The sequence below is a fragment of the Plecotus auritus genome, assembly GCF_963455305.1.
Source record: "Plecotus auritus genome assembly, chromosome: 5".
NCBI classification, from domain to species: domain Eukaryota; kingdom Metazoa; phylum Chordata; class Mammalia; order Chiroptera; family Vespertilionidae; genus Plecotus; species Plecotus auritus.
The window spans coordinates 98,819,118-98,842,725 of NC_137776.1; the positions used below are offsets into that span (position 1 = coordinate 98,819,118).

General features: G+C 48.0%; 2 protein-coding genes across 8 annotated transcripts in view; one reads left to right on the forward strand and one right to left on the reverse strand.

Moving 5' to 3' along the window:
- The first annotated feature begins 7,456 nt into the window (after nt 1–7,456).
- On the forward strand, nt 7,457–9,059 carry SFT2D3 (SFT2 domain containing 3). The gene has a single exon (XM_080667206.1). The coding sequence runs from the start codon at nt 7,821–7,823 to the stop codon at nt 8,601–8,603; it is 783 nt and encodes a 260-aa protein (XP_080523332.1). The 5' UTR covers nt 7,457–7,820; the 3' UTR covers nt 8,604–9,059.
- The window catches only part of WDR33 (WD repeat domain 33), a 109,261-nt gene continuing 94,700 nt past the window's right edge, over nt 9,048–23,608 (reverse strand). For 5 of the 7 annotated variants that reach the window (XM_080667199.1, XM_080667198.1, XM_080667201.1 and 2 more), the window contains 6 exons: nt 23,453–23,561; nt 20,258–20,696; nt 16,151–16,314; nt 15,955–16,047; nt 14,525–14,740; nt 9,048–12,382 (listed from right to left, as the gene is read on the reverse strand). In XM_080667199.1, coding sequence (XP_080523325.1) covers nt 12,153–12,382; nt 14,525–14,740; nt 15,955–16,047; nt 16,151–16,314; nt 20,258–20,696; nt 23,453–23,561 — 1,251 coding nt within the window. In that variant the 3' untranslated portion in view covers nt 9,048–12,152. The remainder of the gene's footprint in view (nt 12,383–14,524; nt 14,741–15,954; nt 16,048–16,150; nt 16,315–20,257; nt 20,697–23,452; nt 23,562–23,608) is intronic. The other 2 variants (XM_080667203.1, XM_080667204.1) reach the window with 2 other exon arrangements.

The following is a 23,608-nucleotide window of genomic DNA, read 5'->3' on the forward strand; positions in this document are numbered from 1 at the left end:
AGGGCAGAGCACAGGGTGGACAGGCGCTGCAACCATCTGTCCCGAGGTTCCCACGTCGTCTTGCAGGGGTCGGGCTGCGTCTCCTCTCGTTCCTCTCTGAGCAGCTCAGCTCTCCCATGGGCATCAGGCACCTGCACATTGAGCCAGCTCTTGTCAGTTTTGCTTCAGGCCCCCAGGCAGCAGGCAGGCCCCCAGCTCGCCACAGCGGTCCCCTCGGCTGGGACCTGGCCGACCAGAGTTTCCTCTCCACCTTTGTGAGCTCAGCCCTGAGGCTCCTGCTCAGCTCCCCTCAGACCTCAGCAGCAGGCATCTGGGAAGCCACCACAAGTCAACAGGGACGTCAGTCTTGGAGTCGGGCAGCAGAACTGGCAGGAGAAACCAGGTACCAACCTTGGCCCACAGAGTCTGGTTCGTGCGGCCAGGCTGCAGCTGGAGTCGGCGGGTCACAGGTGTGGGAGCCAGAGGCCCATGGGGCCCCTGCCCGCACACCAGCCAGCAGGTGCATGGCATCACCTAAGGATTTCTGAGTAGGCTGGTGGGAGTGCTGTTTAGGTTAAAAAAAAAAAAATTAGCCACTTGTGTTTTTAAAATGCTTTTTAATTCTTTGTTTGAAGTATTACATAAGTCTCCTTTTTCCCTAATTGACTTCTCCCAGCCACCCCCACCCACTAGCAAATACCCTCACCACCCTCCCCCCAGTCTGTGTCTATTGGTTATGCTCATATGCATGCATACAAGTCCTTTGGTTGATCTCTTACCCCCTCCCACCACCCACCCCCACCTTCCCTCATAAATTGGATAGTCTGTTCGATGCTTCTATGACTCTGGTTCTATTTTTGTTCATCACTTTATGTTGTTCATTATATTCCCACAAATGAGTGAGATCATGTGATATTTACCTTTCTCTTACTGACTTATTTCATTTAGCATAATGCTCTCCAGTTCCATCCATGCTGTTGCAAATGGTAAAAATTCCTTCTTTTTTACAGCAGCATAGTATTCCACTGTGTAGATGTACCACAGTTTTTTAACCCACTCATCTGCTGATGGGCACTTACACTGTTTTCCAAATCTTAGCTATTGTAAATTGTGTTTCTATGAACATAGGGGTGCACATATCCTTTCTGATTGGTGTTTCTGTTTTCTTCAGATATATTCCTAGAAGTGGGATCACTGGGTCAATTGAAAGTTCCATATTTAATTTTTTGAGGAAACGCCATACTGTTTTCCACAATGGCTACACCAGTTTGCATTCCCACCAGCAGTGCACAAGGGTTCCTTTTTCTCCACATCCTCGCCAGCACTTGTCATTTGTGGATGATAGACATTCTGACAGGTGTGAGATGATACCTCATTGTTGTTTTGATTTGCATCTGTCGGATGATCAGTGACTTTGAGCATGTTTTCATATGTCTCTTGGCCTCCTGTATGTCCTCTTTCAAAAAATGTCTATTTAGGTCCTTTGCCCATTTTTTGATTGGATTGTTTATCTTCCTTTTGTTAAGTTGTATGAGTTCCCTATAAATTTTGGAGATTAAACCCTTATTGGATGTAACATTGGCAAATATGTTCTCCCATGCAGTGGGCTTTCTTGTTGCTTTTCTTTCCTGTATTTTTCCTTGGTTTGTTTAGTCTCAGTTGTGAGCTGTTTACATTTCCAATTGTCTGCAAGATGGATTGGGAGTTGGTGAGGAAGCTTTTAAAAATCCTATCAAACTTAATTTTGTCCAATTTCTGATCACAGAATTACTAAAATCTTTGAAATATTTTGTCAGTAGGGAAAATAAAGTATCTGCTCAGATGGCCAAAGTTTGTTTGTTTCACAGATATAACCTTATAGTTTGCTTTATTCAGATAATGTTCATAAACATTCCCCAAATTTCTTCATTGTCTTCATGATTATTATCTTAGTAACTACGACAAATATTGCATTGGTCGATGTAACATAGTTCACTTTACCTGTAGTCTAATTTTGGACATCAATTTCAAGTATTTGTGATTATAAACAAGGACAAGTATCAGAGGGGAGCATACCTCATCTCCCCCTATTGCTGGTGGGAGTGGGGTTTGTGGGGTACCCCTGGAATAAGCATTTCCTGAGGCCCCATTGGAGGATGAGATGGTAGAAAACTTTACTTCCATAGAATTACACCTCTGGGTATCCAAAGTCCCATTTCCCTTAGTCCAATCATGGAAGTGTAGCTGGGGCTTCGGTAGAGCTAAAATCAGAGCCAGTGTCCAGAGTTTTCTTTATGTGTTGGAGCCAAGTCCAGTTCAGCATCAGGCTAGTTGCAGCCCATTAGTCCACTGCGTGTTGGGTCTGCATGGCCATGGGCCATACAGGCAAATGCAAGAGAACCAAGAGAGCATGCCCTGAGCAATGAGTCCCAGCAGTCCCAAAAGCACAAGAGTCAATCACAACAAGGGAGGTATGTATTCCAAATCTTCATAACCTTTCAATGGCCATGCCCATTCTGAGCAACCATCTCTGTCCAAGTGTGATTGACAGGCAAGAATCTCCCCTTGTCACCCCAGCTTTACAGGGCATATGTGTCTTTCCTCTGTGGTTCCTTCCCCCGGTGGTTTATAGGGAACATGCTTATGTTTTGCCTCCCCTTGCTTCTTTCCTATGATTAATAACTAGTTCATTACAATGGTATCAATCTTTGCATTGTTCATTGCAAAATGATTTCTCCAGGGTAAGTATCCTAGAGTGAAATTATTGTTCATGAAATTTAGTCTATAAAAAACTTTATAGCTCCTAATAATTTTCATGTTGCTTTCCAAAACAGATAGTGCAAACTTCTGTCAGTAGAAGTGTGATCATATCAATTTCACCAGAAATTTCCCAGTAGTGTGCTATTATGTGCAATACATTAGGTGTAATGTGCTACACACAATAGGTATAAAATGGTAGAGCAAAGTTGTCTTAATTTGAAATTCCATGATTACTAGGAAGCATGAACATTTTCCCAAGCCTATACTGGTATTTATATTTTCTCTTATGTAGACCAGTTTCCTTTGGGATCCTTTGAGAGAAGTCATTTTGTCTTTTAGAAGCCTCTGCTTGTCAATCAAAGAATGCATTCCATGGTCCCCAAGAGGTTTAGATTCCCTCCTTTAAGGTGGTGGGGTTGGGAGCAGTTCTTGAGAAGATTTTCCTGAATGGCTAGTAGAGTTTTAAATTATTTTGATTAAGTTGGTTGATTTTACTAAAAAAGGCTCAAGAGGAAGAACCAAAATGTTTGTACATATAACTAGCTGGAGTTCACAAAGAAGGAACTTTTTTGAGGAACTTTTGGAGAGTGGGGGGTCCCATATTATTAATTTCCCTGAAAGTGGTCATGGCCAGACCCGCCCCAAAAAAATAATAAAAGATGTTTATTGAAAGGCTCAGGTAATTTGTTTACATAGAAGCTGGTCTGATGAGATCTGCAGATTAGTTTTAGGATTTATGCCTGTGTCCTCTCCTCTGGAATATCTTTCTTATGACAACATAACAACAGAATAACAAGGAACAACAGAAACAAGACAAGGACACAAACAAACAAAAACCTGAATGAGCACTCACCCACCGGGGTAAAACTCCTGTGAGCTTCTCACCCCAACCCCCCATGAAAAGTCCTAAGGGGGAGAGGGGGACTTATTTTTCTCATGCAGCAGCAAGCTCCTCACCTTCCAGGAAACCTTCCATAGGTGACGGTTTCCTCCTGGGGTGGGGGGAGAAATATCTCTATGGTAGAAAACTCCTGCACAGCAGCCTCATGCTGGCATGGGACAATCACCGCCCCCCACCACTACCCTTGCGGTGAAAACCCCTACAGATCTTAAATACAGGCATTTAACCTCAACCAAAAGGAGCAAAATCTGACCCTAAGTGGGCTTCATGAGCAGTATGTGGAAGCAGTGAGCACAAAACAGGCTCTCTAGGTACTGTACCCTGCCCCAGGGAACGCCAGTCCATGAAGGTGAAGCCACTTTACACCCCACACCTGATGCCAGATATGTTGTTAAGCTGAAAACTAAAGACCAAAGTGAGACTCAGCAAGCATTTCTTTGAGATCCAAAAGAATGGCTAGCATTGATCTAGGCAGAATCTCAAAGTGTTCCAATCAGGAGACAAAGACAGGAGGCATTTATGAGAAAAGAAAGACAATTGCATCAAATACATCATCAACACAAGGAAGGCATTTCTATCAGTGCAGATGAGCTAACATAGTGGTGCTAATTCTGAAAATGTTTTTGATTTCCAGTCTGGAGGTCATAATTTCCGCTTTCTTGTTATCTTTGAACAGTTCCTTGGGATACAGTGCTGCTTTAGGCCCAGTTCAAAGGGACATTTTGCCATTTGAACATTCCAAAGGTTTGAGGATTAAGACATGCAAGGCAGTTCCTCTGGGATGGCAGCTCCAACTCCAATCTAAAGTGGCTCCATTTATATTATTCTCTCCAGTACCAAGGGGAAAAGAAAGAAGCAGCAATGCCCTGGGAGTTAAGAAAAAGAGCAAACAAGGAAGATTGGAGACGGTACAACTCGTTCTAAGTGCTGTCCTGGAGGCCCTGTGCTGGGCTTAAAAAGGGAGTGAGCAGCTGTGTGAGATGTTCCTGGAAATTGAAGGAAGGTAAGGGAACCTTCCTTGGACGAGGCAAAAGGAGTAGTTGGTAACTTTGTCATGAACAGTTTTGCTGGCACATGGAATGAAGTAGGTTCAAGGGACAATGGAGGCAAATAGAGGCATCAAGTTTATAGACTCTTTGAATTTTGTTGCAGTAGCTGAAGGGACAGGGTCAAGGACTTTATTATGTCCTTCTATCAGTGCCAGAACCAGAACAAAGCAGATTTCTGGCTTTATATAATACTATTTCCAGGGAAGCCCTCTTCATATAAAGTGCAGCTCACAAGATTAAAAACAAAAATTCACAACCCTGCCCTAGCACCCCAATTTTCTGGTGATCTTGGGTAGGTTATCTACCATCCCAGAACCTGTGTTTTCCATCTCACAGCTATATAAATAATTAGGTAATATAATTTATGTACCACCATTCTGCTTTCTGTCTCTATGATTTGACCTCACATAAGTGGAATCACAGTATTCACCTTTTTTGACTAACCTATTTCACTTAGTATCCTATGTCCTCAAGGTGCATTCATGTAAGTCAGAATTTCTTTCCTTTTTAACACTGAATCATATTCCATTGTGGCTTAACGACCAGAATGACCGATAGACCAGTCACTATAAGGTGCATTGACCACCTCTCGGTCCTTCTCCCAGCCCGCAGGCTCCAATCCCTGGATGGCCAACAGGGAACTGGGGTAGGTGGTGGGGAACCGGGGTGAGTGGCGGCAGGTTGGGACTGGGGACTGGCAAGCAGGTGGAAGGCAGACCTCTTGGTCCCTCCCCACAGCCCGCAGGCTCTGATCGCTGGATGGTGAATGGGGAACCACAGGGAACCGGGGTGGGCGGCGGTGGGGCCGGACTGGGGACTGGCAAGCAGGCAGATGGCAGCTCTGATTGCAGGCTAGGCCTATGGACCCTACCTGCACACGATTTCCTGCACTGGGCCTCATATATATATATATATATGAGGCCCAGTGCATGAAATTCATGCATGGGTAGGGTCCCTAGATGGGTAGGGTCCCTAGGCCTGGCTGGTGATCAGGGCTGATCGGGACCTTCCTTTCTCTGGCTGCCAGTTGCCGGCCGGGGCCTTCCCTCATTCCACACAGCCCCATAGGCTGAACTCCCAGTGGGTGGAACTCCGGAAGGGACAATTTTCATATTAGCCTTTTATTATATAGGACTAGAGGCCCAGTGCACAAAATTAATGCATGGGGGGGGGTATCCCTCAGCCCAGCCTGCACCCTCTCCAATCTGGGACCCCTCGAGGGATGTCCAACTGCCCATTTAGGCCCGATCCCAGTAGGCAGTCGGACATCCCTCTCACAATCCAGGACTGCTGGCTCCCAGTTGCTGGCCTGCCTGCCTTCCTGATTGCCCCTAACAACTTCTGCCTGACAGCCTGATCACCCCCTAACCACTCCCCTGCCAGCCTGATTGATGCCTAACTGCCCTCCCTTGCCAGCCTGGTCGCCCCTAACTGCCCTCCCCTGCTGACCTGGTCACCCCTAACTGCCCTCCCATGCAGGCCTAGTCTCCCCCAACTGCCCGCCCCTGCAGGCCTGGTCCCCTCCAACTGCTCTCCCCTGCAGGCCTGGGTCCCCCACAACTGCCCTTCCCTGCAGGCCCAGTCGCCCCCAACTTCCCTCCTCTGCTGGCCTGGTCCCACCCCTAACTGCCCTCCCCTGCAGGCTTGATCGCCCCCAACTGCCCTCCCTTTCAGGCCTGGTCCCTCCCAACTGCCCTCTCCTGCTGGCCATGTTGTGTCCACATGAGGGCAACCATCTTTGACCACATAGGGGCAGCCATCTTGTGTGTTGGAGTGATGATCAATTTGCATATTACTCTTTTATTAGATAGAATAGAGGCCTGGTGCACGGGTGGGCGCCAGCTGGTTTGCCCTGAAGGGTGTCCCAGATCAGGGTGGGAATTCCCTTGGGGCAGGGGTGGCCTGGGCGAGGGGCCTGTGGTAGTTTGCAGGCCGGCCACGCCCCCCCCAAGCAGAGGCCAGGGCAGGCCAGGAAGCTTGGCTTCCTCCATGGCCATGGGAAACCCAAGCCTCCTGCTCGCTCCGTGGGTGCAACCATCTTGGTTGGGTTAATTTGCATACTCGCTCCTGATTGGGTGGTGGGCGTGGCTTGTGGGCACAGCAGAGGTAGGGTCAATTTGCATGATTCTCTTTTATTAGTGTAGATACCACTATTCATTCATCTGTAGATAGACTCTTGGGTCCATTCCAGTTTTGGGCTATCATTAATAATGCTGCTATGAACATGGGTGTACAAATCTCAAGATCCTGCTTTGAATTCCCACGGTAGGTGATGATCACAATTATTATCAAGTGTGAAAGGATTTCAATCTAAAATGGAACCAGAGAATACAAAATGGAGACTTTCACACATGCACCCTCAGGAAAACAAAACTTAAGAATTAGAAAATGATTTCCATGTCTAATTTAGAGTATGAAACTTATTTCCTACCAGTAAACATTCCTCAAGAATCTTGCCCAGCTGGATGGCTCAGTGGTAGAACCTATGAACCAGGAAATCCCGGTCAGGCTTGATCCCATATGGGGCGAGCAGGAGGCAGCCAATCAATGATTCCCTCTCATCATTGATGTTTCTCTCTCTCTCTCCCTCTCCTTTCCTCTCTGAAATCAATAAAATATGTATTATATATTTTTAAAATGACTCTTTCTACTTCCTCAAGCCAAAGAATTTATTGCTTGGCCTCTGGCTGGGCTTGCGCATAAATACAACTTACCTCAAACTTACAACGGACTCCCCTGTAGCTTGTGACAGTTTATATAGAGTTTTCAATCGTGCCTGTCTAAACTTCTTAAAAGTTTATTAAGGTCATTGCAGATTAGCATGCAGTTTTAGAAACACATCGATCCCCGTGTATTTCAATTTATCCAATTTCAATTTCCCCAACTGTGACCTCTTGTGAAACTACACAGCACACCGCACCCGGGATCCTGGCATCCATGAGGTCAAAACACACAGTAGAGACACATGCGCCCAACTCACAAATCGTTCAACAGGTCAATTAGATCTTTAAATTTATATTAAAAAGTAAGACACCAACAGTCCCATCACAAGAGGCGCTCACGTACCCACACCAACCCCCGCCGGTAGCTAATTGTGAATGTGGACAGGACAGGTCCCGACCGCAGGGCGCCAGGGCGCCGGCGCCGGGTGAATGCCGGAGGCGGAGACGCAGCTGAGCCGGCCCCGCCTCCTTCCCGCGCAGCCGCAGGCTCCGCCCCAGCGCAGCCGCCGACGGACTGCAGTCGGTGGGAGAGCCGCTTCCGTCAGCCTCGGAGGACAAGGACGGCGCTCTCGCCCCGAGATGGCGGGTGTCCATTGCGAGCTGCAGGAGTACCTGGCGCAGGGGAAAGCCGGCGGGGCGGCCGCCGAGCCGCTGCTCGCCGCGGGAACAGCAGAGGAACCCACGGCGGGGGCGTGGCTGGGCCGCGCGGGCCTGCGCTGGGCGTGGGCGCGGAGCCCCGCGGAGCCGGAAGCGAGCCCGGCGGTCCTGCCGACCGTGACGCGCGCGCAGCGGCTGGTGGCGGCCGGCGCGTGCCTGCTGCTGGCCGCGCTCTGCTTCGGCCTAGCCGCGCTCTACGCGCCCGTGCTGCTGCTGCGCGCCCGCAAGTTCGCGCTGCTCTGGTCGCTGGGCTCGGCGCTGGCGCTGGCGGGGGGCGCGATCCTGCGGGGCGGCGCGGCATGCGGGCGTCTGTTGCGCGGCGAGGAGGTGCTGTCACGGCCCGCGCTGCTCTACGCTGCGGCGCTGGGGGTCACGCTGTACGCGGCGCTGGGCTTACGCAGCACGTGGCTCACAGCGCTGGGCGCCTGCGCGCAGGTGGCCGCGCTGCTGGCCGCGCTGGTGGCGCTGCTCCCGCGAGGCGCCGTCCCCGCGCTTCGCCTGGCGCTCGGGCGGTGGGGCCCGGGCGCTCGCCTCGTCCAAGCGCTGCCGGTGTAGGGGCCGGGCGTCGCCGTCGGAGAGCGGGCCGCCCGCGCCAGGACTGCCTCGCGCCCGCCAGGCTATGGACTTGGAGCAGCTGAGATGGACGCCAGCGGGTCGGGAGGACCCTCAGCTCCTGTCCACCGCGGGGCTGGAGCCGAGTGGATGTGCCGGGAAACGCTGATGGACTGCCTTTGCGCTGAGCGTGGTCCTCCGTGACCTCAGCAGGAAAATGTTCTTAATTCGCTGCCCGTGTGACATTTCTCAGACTCCTCTTACCTCTTAGAAACCCAGGGGCAGGTGTCGTTTAGCTGCCATACTCGACTCTTGAAAATTATTTACCCTCATTCTTCAATATGAGTGGATCCATAAAGGGATCAGTTTAAACATTAAACTTAGCCACCGGACATTTTTAAGTATTTACGAGGGTTCACTTCGTTTTTTATTTTTATTTTTTTTATTGAAATTATAAATGTGCTTTATGAGGTTTGAGGAAAGCAATGGACCTGAAAATCTGCATTGATGCCCGGCCGGTGTGCTCAGTGGTTGAGAGTCAAGAGACCACGGTTTGATCAGTAAAAACTTGTTTTAAAAATTGATTTCAGAGAGGAAGAGAGAAAAGCATCCATGATGAGAGGATCATTGACCGACTGCCTCCTGCACGCCTGCCACTGGGGATGAGCCCACACCTAGGCCAGTGCCCTGACTGGGAGTCCAGCTGCTGAGCCAGGCCCAGGCAATAAAAACAGTAAAAATCTGTATTGATGCCAAAAGCAAGCGACTGGCCTTACATGGACATGTTCTGCCCCAAGAATCCTGGTGTCCAGGAAGCGCAGGTTAGTGCTCTGAGAGGTCTCTGGACAGAACTGAGACAAGGGACTCCTGAGAATTCTACAACCAGAGCTCCCATATTTGATGGAAACTACAGTCAAGTATCATCTTTTTTTTATCTGCTTTTGAAGCGACTTGTAGGCCAATCCTAATGCAATGTACGATGCTTTTCATATCTGAGTTTTCCTTTTAGGTTCAGCATGTTTTCTATGACTTGATTGCACACCTTATTGCCAAAAAGTGAAATGTATTTAGAATGTTAAAAGTATTTCGGCGGTTCTCAGTTGACATCAGAGTTACTTGAAGAGCCAAACTTCAGATCACTTCACTCAATCTCAGGGTGGGGCCCAGGAATGGCTGTTCCTAGAGCCTCTGGATTCCTGTGTACGAAGGTGCATGGGATGCAGTTTGAAAGTTGTTCTCTGGGGCTGGGTTCCTGTTGCCTAAACAGGTGTCAGGTAGCAGGCGAGCACTGCCTCTTCTTCCAACTCAACCTCCATATTCTTAGGTCCTGAGGAATGCTCCTGCCACAAGAAGTGACTCTAGTGATGCATCCACAGGAGGCTTACAGACACCCCCTTCCCACAGTCTTCTGTTAAGATAATGCTTCTTTCCTGGACCAGTAAACAGTTTTACCTACCTCAAGTGTAAAAGCAAATGCAGTTTTCAGGGAGTGATTTATTTTTTTTAACTGGAAAATCTTGTGCCCCGGCTGCTCTTACTACCTGCTAGTTAAATCTCTAATTCTAAATTTCTCTAGAATTTTCACAACTGAAGATTTTACCATAATTAGCACATTTTTATGATGGTTTTTGTAAATATTGCTTTCCCAACATTTTCTCAAGAATTCAACACTGAAAATCTAGCTTTTATAAAATTCAAAGCACAACGTATTTCAATACTGATGCTTTAAAATGTATATATGTATCTCCTAAGGATTTCATAAATATATAATGTAGAGACTTCACTTTTTTCTAATTGAATTCATACTCAAAATTTGATCTGGCCTGGCTGGTGTGACTCAGTGGTTGAGCACCAATCCATGAAGCAGGTCAAGGTTTGACTCTGGTCAGGGCACATGCCCTGGTTGCAGGTTTGATCCCCAGTGGCAGGTGTGTAGAAGGCAGCAGATCAATGATTCTCAACATTGATGTTTCTATCCCTCTCTCCTTTTCCTTCCTCTCTCTGAACTCAATAAAAACTTTTCTTAAATGTGATCTCCTATTCTGCTTACTGAGGTACTGTGTTTAAAAGTTAAAAAGCCTAAAATGTTACAAAGTTTTTTACCATATTCTCAGAAAAAGACAGAATCCCTTTTCTGCTTCTCAGAATTGATATAGACCAGTGGAGGACAAAGAATATCCACAAACCTAAAGCAGTCTTGAGCACCCAGTCATGTTTGCCTGAGGTGCTGATAAATAAGAGAAAATTATCCACTTACACCTTAACAATTCTGATACCCTGAATGGGTGACTGCCATTTTCTCACTCTGCAGAAATTACAGCTTTTACATTTTTTTGCATATGCTGTTAAACTATCCCTTAGAAAAGGGAGTTTCTAAGCAGCTACTAAGACTTACAGCACCACTAAAAGTTTGCCCAGAAAACTTTTCTCCAATGCCAAACTCCAATAAAAACTTTACCTCTTATAAAAACAAAGTAAGGGCCAGTATAGAAAGTATTATGGAGCCCTTTCAAAACTAAACTTTGGCATCCATTCCAAATGGGGCCAAATGTAACATTTAAAACTAAAGAAATTTGTTGTAGACAATAAACTTCCTGGCTTTAAGTTAGGACTATCCTCAGCCTTATAAACGCTGGTATGGAAGAGAAAGCAATTGTTGAAGTTTTACAAAGTTGTTTTAGACATTTTGGTCCATTCTTTTCAACTTAAACAATTTGTGAAATGATTTACAGTCATCAAAAAGACACATGTAGTTAATTTCTGGCTTACATCAAGTTCCTCTAGTCGGAAACAAGGCATTTCAAGTCTAAGGTGATTATTAGGAGATGCACCCAAGGGAGAACCCCTACTTGGATAATGAGAGTATTTTCTCTTCCTAGTATAATTTTCCATCTGCCAGAATACAAGTCTTTGAATCTACTTCAATGTATGTTATAGTTTTAAGGTATTTCTCACTCTATTACAAAAATAAGTATAACAGAATGGCTGGATGAGAATTTAAAAACCAAGTTCACAGGTGAAACTAATTTAGAGACTTACAGCGGCTCCATCAAGTGTGCTTACAAGGATAAGCACTAACTGTACGCCCTCCACAGACTGGATACATGGAAACTCAGGGTTTCCTTAAGGCAAGCACATCACAACCAGTTCTTTTCTGTTAATTCTTGCATAAATCACATTCTGTATTCATACAAAAACAACTTAATGTTTTTTCTCTGACAAACTGTACATATAGAAACAAATTTCCAATTGAACATAAACTTAATTTTGAGGAGGTGCTCCTTGTCTCGCGACACTTAAAAAAAAATTCCAGCGTTTATCTCACAAAACAATGCAGGAGGCTGGGCAGTGAGGTGGACAGGACAAGACAAGGCAGCTGCTCGGGGCCAGCAGCAGTCTCTTCACCCTGAAGACCTCGGGTCTCCGGGAATTCAGCTGCCCCAGAAGAGTTCAGGGCGACAAGGTGCAGGCTTCCTTTTGTTTCTCTTGGTGAGTCCAAGAGAAGTTGTTAAATACTGTCCAGAGAGGCCGAGGGGTACTCAACCCCAACTTCTACCGGCCCCTTCCACCACCCCTTGAAGCTCCTCGCCGTGGCGGACCAGAGTTCATGTTACTCCCTCTACTCCAGTTACTGCTACTCCGGACCCCTCTGGAAGGAGTACCACTGCCTTGAGGGCCCCCAAAAGGTTCATCTCTGTGGTATCCATCATGGTGGTCTCCATCCAAGGAGCTGGAACGCCCAGACTTTGGCACTCTTTGGGAAGGTCCTGGGCCCCCTCGGCCTAAAATGAAACATTGATTTGACATGTGACTTTTTAATATCAGAGACTACTAGTAACTCCTGGTACAAACTTTTACTCTGTGATGACAGTACAATACTTCTGGGTCTTTCTTTAAAACAGCTCTAAGGACATGAGCATTCAGTGCACTAAGGGTTGTGCCTCTACCCTCTTCTTGATCACTGTCTCATTCCCAGTCTGGCTTGTGGCCAGGCCCCTCCACATCAGCTAGACACGTTCCACAAGGCTGTGTGACAGAGACAACGGGAGGCCAGGGGACAAAGAGCACCTTCTGGGGGTCATGAGCATGCCAGGCCATGTCACCGGTCCACAGTACCTACACCCTCCTGTGCCACAGGGCTATTCTGAGGGCAAGTCTGCATAGCACTGACCTAACTCGGGAAGCACCTGCGGTGAAGGTGATTACAAATGCTTACCTAGAACAAGTGTTCACTAGGGTTAGCCCACAGCTATGTGGCACTTTTGATTTCCTTTTAAAGAGTGAAATAAAATATTCCTTGAAAAACAAAAGCGTAGAAAGAAAAATACTAGTTTTTAGAATGATTTCTCCCAGGGATAGTTCTATTTGTTCTAGTCTTGTACACACAAACTTAGATATCACTAAAATTCTGATTTAAAATTTTTTTTCTCATGAGATGCTAGGATTTGGCCATCTCTCCCATAATGCATTATCAGAAGATTATTGACAACTCATTTTGCCTTAAATTTTTTAATGGAACTGAGTCCAGACAAGACAAAGAGGTTAGGAAAGTTAGCCAAAGAAGTAATTTTAGCTTCTTTTCTTACAAAGCGCAGCCCAGCCCCACAGAGGCGCAAGGGCAAAGAGCTGTCAACTGGGATATAATTTTTACACTAGCCACACAGCCTCGACCAAGAACCGAAACAATGTCCTGAGTGCCCATGCCGACCAGCAGCAAAGTGTGTGCTGAGATGGGGAGATCTGGTGGGCATGAGTCACGTGCTGAGGGGTTTGCTCGGAGAAGGGCCAAACAACTGTCAAGAACAAAAGCCAGAACTTTGTCAGGGAGGCAGGTTACCTGGGGTGTGGAGCACAAATGGGAGCACATGGCAGTCTTTCCAGCAGCCTCCACACCACACCCCCTACCACAGCCCCGTCTAACCTGAGACCAGAGCTGTCGTTAGCATTTGGTGGCTCCTGCCCTAGCTAAATGTTAGTGCTGCATCAAAAACAAAGATCCAGCCCGACTGGGTGGCTCAGTGGTTGAGCGTTGACCTATGAACCAGGAGGTCAGAGTTTGATTCCCAGTCAGTTCACATAATTGATGTTTCTCTCTCTCTCCCTCTCCCTTCCTCCCTGAAATCAATAAAAACATTTTTAAAATAGTAATAATAAAGATCCAAAAGTTATAGAAATAATCTTAATGCCCCCACTTGAAAACAACCCCTTCCAGACCATATTCCCCAAAGTCTTTGTGACTGTGGGCACACCGGTGAAACACTGGAGTGTGACTGTCCGCTGAAACACCGGAGCCTGGGAGAAGACCAGTCCACCCACCACACACTGCGGAGAGCTCCAGGGTTCCAAGCAGGCATCAGTGCAGAAAGCACCACCAACAGTGACAGTGCTGGGCACCCTGACAAAGAGCTGAACTTGAATAAAGCAGAGATTCTTTTTTTTTTTTTTAAGAATTTTGAGAGAAGAGAGAAAGGGAGAGGGAGAGAGAGAAACATCAATGTGAAAGCAAAATGTCAATCAGCTGCCTCCTGCACACTCCCCAGGCATGTGCCCTGACTGGGAATTGAACCATGACCTTCTGGTGCACAGGACGATGCCCAACCAACTGAGCAACACCAGCCGGGGCAAAGCAGAGATTCTTGCAAGCAAGTGGAGACCTGTGCAGAAGGCGAACGTGCAATCCTGAGTGAGAGCGCCGACTGGCTGAGGAGTGAGCCCCAGCAAACTGCATTTGCTCCACATTGGGGAACATGTGCCTTCCCGCAGCCTAAGCCCTGGAGGGTAGCACGGTGCCCTGGCAGGGGCAGAGGAAACAGGCATTCCCTAGGAAGGGCTGCCTGGAAATGAGGCCTCCAGAGGCCCCTGCAGCCTTCTTGGCAAGCTGTGGCATCCACAGCTCCCAGAACCGGAAACTGGCCTCCACTTACCTTTGCCTCCTCGATCCTCTGAAGGACCCCCGGGGGCTTCCATTTCTCTGTGCTCAGAGGTCCCTGGCCCATCATGCCAGGGGCGCTTTCGAGGTGGCAGGGATGCCATGTCCATGCCTTGGAGAGAAGAGGAGCGCTCTCTGCCAGCTGGGGAATGACCGTCATGAGGGGGATGGTCAGGGCGGGGAGCATCACGGAAATGTTCGTGACCTGGCCCTGAAACAGAAACACGGACGGACAATCTCATTATATTACAACTAGGGAGGTCCGATGCACGAAATTCATGCACGGGGTGTGTGTCCCTCAGCCAAGCCTGCACCCTCTCCAATCTGGGTGCAGGGTCAGGCCTAAACGGGCAGTCAGACATCCCTCTCACAATCCAGGACTGCTGGCTCCCAACTGCTCGCCTGCCTGCCTTCCTGATTGCCCCTAACCACTCTGCCTGCCAGCCTGATTGATGCCTAATTGCTCCCCTGCCAGCCTGTTTGCCCCTAACTGCCCTCCTCTGCAGGCCTGGTCACCCCTAACTGCCCTCCGCTGTAGGCCTGGTCACCCCCAACTGCCCTCCCCTGCAGGCCTGGGTCCCCCCCAAATGCCCTTCCCTGCAGGCCCAGTCACCCCCAACTTCCCTCCTCTGCCGGCCTGGTCACCCCTAACTGCCCTCCCCTGCAAGCCTGGTCCCTCCCAACTGCCCTCCCCTGCTGGCCTGATCGCCCACAACTGCCCTCCCTTGCTGGCCATCTTGTGGTGGCCATCTTGTGTCCACATGGGGGCAGCCATCTTGTGTTGGAGTGACAGTCAATTTGCATATTACTCTTTTATTAGATAGAATATGACCAACAGCAGACGGAAATTATGCTGTTAAGAATTAGTAACAATGTGAGAACCAACATTCACTCATGCAAGAAACACACCATGAGTACACATATGAAAGGTCAAGATCAGAAATCAACCTACCACCTAAATTAAGAGGCAGGTAAGGTCCAGAAAAGTGGATCTCAAACTTTTAAGTCTCAGGATATCTTTTACAGTCAAATATTTCTGGGGACTCCAAAGGGAGATTTCATTTTTGAGAGTTACAGCTAACAATATTTGCCATATTAGCAATTAAGATGGAGAAAACTTTAATTTGCTTAACTAACTTTTCCAAAAACAAAACAATGAAGTGAAAAGAGTGCTACTGTTTTGTATCTGGGCCAATCCCTGCAGAAATGCCCGGCTCACGGGAAGAAAGCCATTCCTCCAGTTGTCTCTGCCCTCTATCTCTGCTCGTGAGAGGCTGCTGGCTGGAGGTGTGAAAACAATCCAGCCTCCGGTGGTGATGCCAGTTGGAAGAGAGAGAACCTGGGGGTCCTGGAGGGTCTCGGGCCCCCCAGGTCCAGGAACTGCTGCCTGGAGTCACCACAGCCCCAGGCAGTCTCCTGCCTTACCTGGCTCTCGACTTCCATCCCAGGAGTCTGGTTTCCGACCTCCTTCAAAGCGAGGGAATTCATCAGGAGTGGGAAGTAGACCCTTCCTTCCTCCTACACAAAGGAACAAAACACCACACTCACGTGCTATTTCAGGTGTGTTCCCAGCTCTGACCACACCCCTGCCCTCCACGGAGCCAGTGTCCTCAGCACATACCTCGTGGGGCACCCCGACCTCTGCCCCGGAGGTCTCTTCCACGGGCAGCTTCCTCAGAAGCATCAAAGCTCTCCTCTGGACCGAAGTCTTCAGGACCAGGAAAGCCATCCCTTCCTCGGGGGGGAGCCCGGCCTTCGTGTCTCGGGGGGGCTCCTCTCCTGAAGCTGTGAGGAAAACAGCAGACTGTCACCTCATCAATATGGACCTGACAGCTCTACGTTCACGTTCCAAGGAAACATATGATATAAAAAGACAGGATACAACATTAAATGGGAGAAAAAGTAAAACTGTGCATTTTTAAAAGTACACATTTCACAATCCCAATATTACAAGCAAAAGCAGGCAGGAAGTAAACATATCAGAATGTAGAATTATTTTAATTTTTTTAGGCTTTGAGGAATAATATAAGTGAGCATTTTTTAATGCCAAGTGCTTTACATTATTCATTTCATTCCACCCTCATAACAACTCCATGAAGCTGGTACTATGACTGACTACTCTACCCATGAGAACACTGAGGCACAGAGAGATTAAGTCATTGATTTAAGGATACACATAGCGCTCAGGTTTGAACTCAGCCGATCTTGCCCCTCAGCCCAGGCTCTTTACCATTGCTCCCAAATACTTCTCATTATCATTGAAATTTCTGTAATGAATAATTAACACACATATAATCAGGAAAAAAGGAGTGTGTGGACCCATGCCTGCCAACTGTAAGAGACCTATTTGGGGGCATCTGCCCTGGCCCCCATTCCAGTTTCTACAAAGGGGTGACTATTGTCGTCACCCACAGCCCCACTCCACAGCAGACGGGTGACAGCAGACATCGGCTCATGGGCAGGCTGTTGTCCCGGCCGGTGGACAGTTTCCCTCCCTCAGGTTCTGGACTGGCAGTCAGTCAGCGCGAGTGCTGCTGAAGCTGTGGGGCAGCAGAACATGGGCCTGCAAGCGGGAAGGGCGCGTGAGCCAGGAGGCCCCAGGCAGCAAGAAGGGTCAGAAGGCGGCAAGGGCGCGTGAGCCAGGAGGCTCCAGGCAGCAAGAAGGGTCAGAAGGCGGCAAGGGCATGGGCTGGTCCCCAGAAGCCACCTCCCGGGACTTCCTTCAGGGCCAGGCCTTCTGCTTTTTCTTGAGTCTCCATTCTATTATCTTTTGCTCCATTTAACTTTGAAAATTTTCCAATTTACAGTTAAGTTGAAAAAATAGAACAAGCCCATACATCCATCACCTAGATTAATCAGTTCTTAAGGTTTTACACAGGAGCTTTATCTTCTCTTTATCTACCTGTTTCCAGATTCATTTTCTAAATCATTCTAAAACCAGCTGCTGGCATGTGCATCATCCCTGAATACTAGCAGTATGTTCCTTCTAAAAACAGTTTCTCCTATAAAATACTGTTACTACTCTAACATGGAATATCATTTATTCTATAGTCTCATTCAACTGTCTCCATTTGTCCTCAAATGTCCTTCATGGTTGTTTTAAAATATGAATGTCACATACTGTCACTCGTAGTTGTTTCTGTCTCCTTTAATCCACAACGCCCCCCTCCCTAGTTTATCTTTTATGATCTTGTCGTTGCTGAAAGGTCACCCAGGTGTTTTGTAGTATGTCCCACAATTTGAACTTTTCTGTTTGTTCCCTCATGATCAGATTCCAGTTAAACATCCTTGGCCAAACTCCTTACCCCTTCTGAGTGGCATCTGTTTGTTTCATGGATTATGATGTACAGGTGGGAGGGACCGCGCCTCACTGCGCAAAGGCAATCTCCTCTGCAGGTACATGCTTGGGGGTGACTGTGGCCTGTGAGACTAGACTGTCCCCACAACCGTTTCCCCAATGGCTTTAGCTTCCAGTGATGAGCCTGGCCTGAGGTAACGTCTGAGTCATGTTCCTGCACCCACAGGGGGGTGACCAGCACACTGGCTGAAGTAACAGCAGAAGGTAAGAGTGGAACTGGCCAGGAGAGGAGCGGAGCAGGAAGAGAAAAAGCAAAGAGTACTACTGTCCCGAGAGGCACAGGGGGAACTCCCAAACGCAGCAGGACTCTGCCCAGGAACCATCATGCGACTGCCCTCATTACAAGAAAACAGAATCTAAGTTGTCCTAATCAGAAAACAGCTCCTGTTAAGGTCTAGATATTTGTGCCCACCCCCCCAAATTCATATGTTGAAGACCTAAATGTGATGATATTAGGATATGGGCCTTTGAGGTCATCAGAGTTTACTGAGGACATGGGGGCCCTCATGATGGGCTCAGTGGCCTGCAAAGAGGCACCAGGGAGAGCTTGCTCACTCTCCTCCAGCTGAGGACAGGGAGGGTGGCCGTCTGCAAGCCAGGAAGAGAAGTGTCACCAGAGACCATCCTGCTGGGTCTTGGTCTAGGACTCTCAGCCTCCAGAACTGTGAGGAAATAAATTTCTGTTGCTTATACCTGGCAGGATGGTATTTGGTTACAGCAGCCTGAGCTCCTAACAAACTGACCTCTCTCAAATGCCTCTTCTTCCTTTTCTAACAGGTTCGTTTCATCGTGTTACTGTGACGCCAATGCTGCTCCAGGCTCTGAGGCCACAGTGGTGGGTGAGCAGAGCGCTGCCCTCAGGGAGCGCCATGCTCCAAGAGATGCAAAGAGGAAGAAATGAACACAGCACTAGGGTCACACAGTGCTAAGTGCTGCAAAGCCATAGAAAGCAGGGCAGAGGGACTGGGTGTAACAGGAAGAGAGGTCCACCTGAAGTGAGCCACAACATTTGGGAACCGAGTCCCAGGCAGAGGGAGCAGCACGCACACCAGAAACAGGGGCCAGGTGGGCATCTCCAAAGAGCAGCACCACAGTTTAGACGAAACACAGCACAAACTGAGGCTTAGTAAAATCTGAAACTGCACAAGATGCAGAGATTCAAGAAATCAATAAAAGTCCTGTTGGTGCCAAAGCCATTGGAAATGAGACGCCTGCAGAGACAAAAAGCCACTTCAGAGTGAATACCTGGCTATCATAAAGAAAGGCCCTTATGAAAACTGGGAGCTCTTCCGATAGCTGCTTTTCTTAACCCACTACTTCACCCTCTGTGGCCCTTTATCAGCCAACCTTTTCCAACACATCCTGTGAGGATGGGGATTGCCAGCCCTTACCTCAGTCACCTCCTAGCAACACGAGGGAGAACTATGATGGGAAGAGAGATGAGGTGGAGCAGGCAGGAGTGCTGAACAGCATGGGCCCTGCGGGGCCTTCCACGGTCAAGAAACTGCTGACTCTCAGTGTGGCCCCGTACCTGTAAAGTGCTCAGTGACACCGGTCTCACATTCACTGGAGCAGCAAGGTTATCAAGCACACAGTAAATACCATCCTCATTGACTATTCTGAGTCTCACTTGAAATTTCACTAATTCTTTTTTTCCTCCATATTTCTCTTATTTTTTCCCCTTTTTGTTCTTTTGTTTCCCTCCATGTTTCTTGTGTTAAAAAAATATTGATTTCAGAGAGGAAGGGAAAAGAAGAGAGAAATAGAAACATCAATGATAAGAAAGAATCACTGATCGGCTGCCTCCTTCACGCCTCCCATTGGGGATCAAGCCCACAACCCAGGCATGTGCCCTGACTGGGAATCGTGATCTCTGGTTCATAGGCCAATGCTCAACCACTGAGCCACGCTGGCCGGGCTCTTGTGTTCCTATTTTACCCCAAGCAAGCTGAGTGCTCACTCAAGACTGACCTTGACTATCTTAACAGCACTGATTTGATTTTAGGATCTTTAGGCAATTTCACAAGAACTGTCTACTGAACAATTCCTTTACTCTTCATCTACATATCTGTCTCTTCTTTCATCATTCTAATCCACAGAACCTGGAAATTTCTAATCTGTTCCAAGAAACTTTGTAGTATGAATTATCTTCCCATTACTTTAAAACAACCAAAAAGATGCAAAGAAAAAATGATTTCCACTTTGTAAAGACAAAAAGAACCACATAAAGGTTAAAAAGCATCATTTTTTTTAAAAGTCTAAATGCAAAACGTGGAGAGTATAGGCTACAAGTGAAAAAGAGACTTTGTGGGGAAAACAGACAAAAAGCTCCAGGGAAGAAGACACAGACCCACAGAGGATCTGCCCCACCTTTCTTCTCTGCGCCCTCGAAAGCGTGGGTCCTCAGGGTCCCGGGGGAATCGCTCGTCTCCAGGTCTGCGGCCTTCCCATGCCCCTGGCGGGCCCCGGGCTGAGCCCCGGCCATCCCCCTCGCTGAATTCCCTGTGATCAGGAGGAAAGGGAGGCCCGGGCCCCCCTCGCCTCCACTTCTCTTCTTGTGGTAAAGGTCCTCCTCGACCCTCAAATTCACGTAATCGGTGGCCAAAGCGCTTGTCAGGGTGGAAGTCATCTGGTCTGCTGAAGTCGTCAGGAAAGTCGGGGTGAGGGCCGCGTCGGTCAGGGGGACCCCTGCAGTCCTGGCCGCCCCGGAATGGCCCCCTGTCGGCACCGTGCTCAGGGCCACTGCTCTGCTCGTGCCGCCTCTCAGACAGCGGGCCCATGTGGTGGTTGGGAGGGCCCCGGGAGTCACCTACAGGAAACAAAGCTACTTTTACCAGGTCTTCCAGGCTCCCACCCAGCATCACCATGTTTCAGATGCATTCTTTCATTCAGTTTCTCCCCTCCCTGGCTCTCAGCACACTGAGGAGACAACCATCTCCAAGGCATCATATAATGAAAAGACCTAGGGTTTTGTGGTACAGATTTCAACTTCATCACCCGCTAATTAAGCCACTCGACCTAAAGCAAATTACTCATCTCAAATTGCATTAGCAACACCCACCTTCCAAGACAGCGATTAAGTTAGGAAACATAAGACAGCCTCACAGAAATAGACTGAGCTCCCCTCCCTGCCCCCTCTTCCCATGCAGGCCAGGCAGCCAAGCAGAGCCTTCACACTGCACTGGTAAGGCCTGCAGAGCTCATCCCAGGCACTGGGCCACCTGCTGCCACCTCTGATGTCACTCCTTTAACCCCTCGCTCATTTCACTTGACCATTACTCACACTTTGGTTCTGGACACACTCTTCTGTAAGGCACAGGGAGGCGCTTCTCTCCTGAATGCCTGGGGCCACACAGCCTCGCTTTACGCAGGCTCTGGTTCATGCGAACACTCTTTCTGCCTCTCTAGGAATGATAGCCCTCCTCTATAATATTATCACCATTCTTTGCGAATAATATTTGGAAACCCACCAAAAATTTTTTTAAATATTTGAACATGTAATATATTAAATTACTGAATAAAAATGGAAAAAGACCAATGAATTTCTGATGGTGAACTGAGCTCACCTCCCACCTCTAAGGGATGTTTTCCTGAACAGCTGTGGCCATTTTAAATGAGCACTTAATTCGGTCAACATACAATGAAATCACATTTCTGAAAAGTGGAGAGCAAAGGGACACTCCTGCCTCTAAAACAACTAAGGATTTAAATAAAATTCTTTTCATTCTGCACCCTGGCAATAAAGATGTTTCCAGGTATCATAGTCAGCCGTAATTCCTACCCTTCCAATGTCCTTCCCTCTTACATTTCTGACCATTTCAATCCCTCCTCACCATTCAAACATATTTAAAAAACTTGGAAGTTTCAGTATGAAAATACAGCATCTGAAGAATTCTCTCCCTCCCTCCGTGAAACCAGCCCTCCCCCCACATCATGCTCAGGAAAGCCACTTCCGACCCGCCTCTTCATTCACCTTGCAAATGCCTCAGACCTGTCTCCTAATGGAAGACAGCCCCCACCTCTCAGTATCCCTGACGGACAGCTTCTCTCTGACACTATGCTGCTGGAACTGGCTGTGACCTTTGACCTGAGGAGCTGAGCATATTCCACTTGGACTTACCAATGAATACTAATCTCCCCATTACTCTGTCTGTCTACAAGTACCCTATTTATCCAAGGAAAGAAACCCATCACTACCAATTAGAAGGGACGTGGCCCCCGGGGATGGGGCGGCAGCACTGGTTAGTCTAGCAGGGGACGGCAGGGCCCCTTTTTCGGCTCTCCCTTCTCCCTTTTGTCCCTGGGAGGAAAAAGAGGAGGAAGGAAGAGAAAAGAAAAGAGGAAAGAAAGAGAAGAGGGGAAGAACAAGGAGAGGGAAACAGGCAGAGATAGACACAGGGCAGGGGAGAGGGAGAGAGGTGACTCTCAGTTGTTGACGCTGTACCTTGTGGATAAAAGACTCTTCTTTCTTACAGCCCCAAATTCCAAAGACTGGTCCTTGATGCTTGCTTTCTCTTTCTACTTTCCCTGTTGGCCACCACTTCCATAGGATGGGATTAAAATAAACATTCTAATTCTTTTATTCCTTCCTTTATCCCTACCTCTAATATCTCATATACATTTAAGACAAGCTTTCAATTCCCAAAATCCTAGGGCTGGAAATGCTGACAAGGACTTTTCTTAATCTGATAAAACCACAAGAACCCGAACATGAACCACAGGATGCTGTAGGCTTAGCCAATTAAAAAAAAAAAAAAAGAGGAAAAGAAGTGAAGTTCTTTGAAAAGCCACCTGCACGGTACACAGGCTCTCTAGTTTGTCCTCCCACTGAATGTACCACTGTACCTCCTACTTTCCCCACACTCCCTTCCAGCCCTCCCAACTCTCCAGCAGCCTGCAGCCTCTACATCCCTGCTCCAGCTCTTCCAGTGGGCGCAGGAGGAGGGCTTACCCCTTTGGGAACAAGGGCTCTGGCTCCCAGCGTGTGCTCTTTCAACTCCTAAGATTAACACTTAATTTCCAAATAGCTCCACATCTAACTAAACACTGACAATTCTCATCTCTGTGTCCTCCGTTCTATCAACCACCCGAGGCATGGCATGTCCGTACACTGCCCTATTCTTTTCAAGTGGTGCAGAATAATGCAACCAGCTAAATAATTCAATACTTGACACAATTTTGAGGGAGAAGGGGGTGATATTAAAAACACTTGAAATCTCAGAATTCTTTATTCCATCAAAACATCTAAAATGACCCAGTTCAGCTCTCAGCTTTCAGCTCTCAGCTGCTCGTGCGCTGAAGGCACAGCAGCGCTCCCATCCCTGCAGGCGGACAGGCCTCCAGCCACTCCGGAGGAGCTCACTGCCTGAGCAGGGCTCTGGCTACTAAAGCAAAGCCAAGGGCGAAAGCAGCATCAGACAGAACTATCACCTGAAGTGGCTGTGCTCTTGTTTTTCCTAGAGGTTCAAATGACCATTCTATCAAACACTTACCAGTAAAACTATTCAATGTAAGGTTTACGCAAAGGTGGTGAAATACACCGCTTACCCGCAAGCAGATATTTACCTTTGTTAGGGCCAGGTCCTTGTCCAGGGTTAAGAGGGGGGATGCGACCTTGTGCTCCCTGCTGCCCTAGGCCTGGGATCAGGGGTGGGGGGCCTGTATTCTGTCCTTCCTGAAAAGATGTTTTTAAAGAGGTAGTGTGAAACCATACACTTGTGC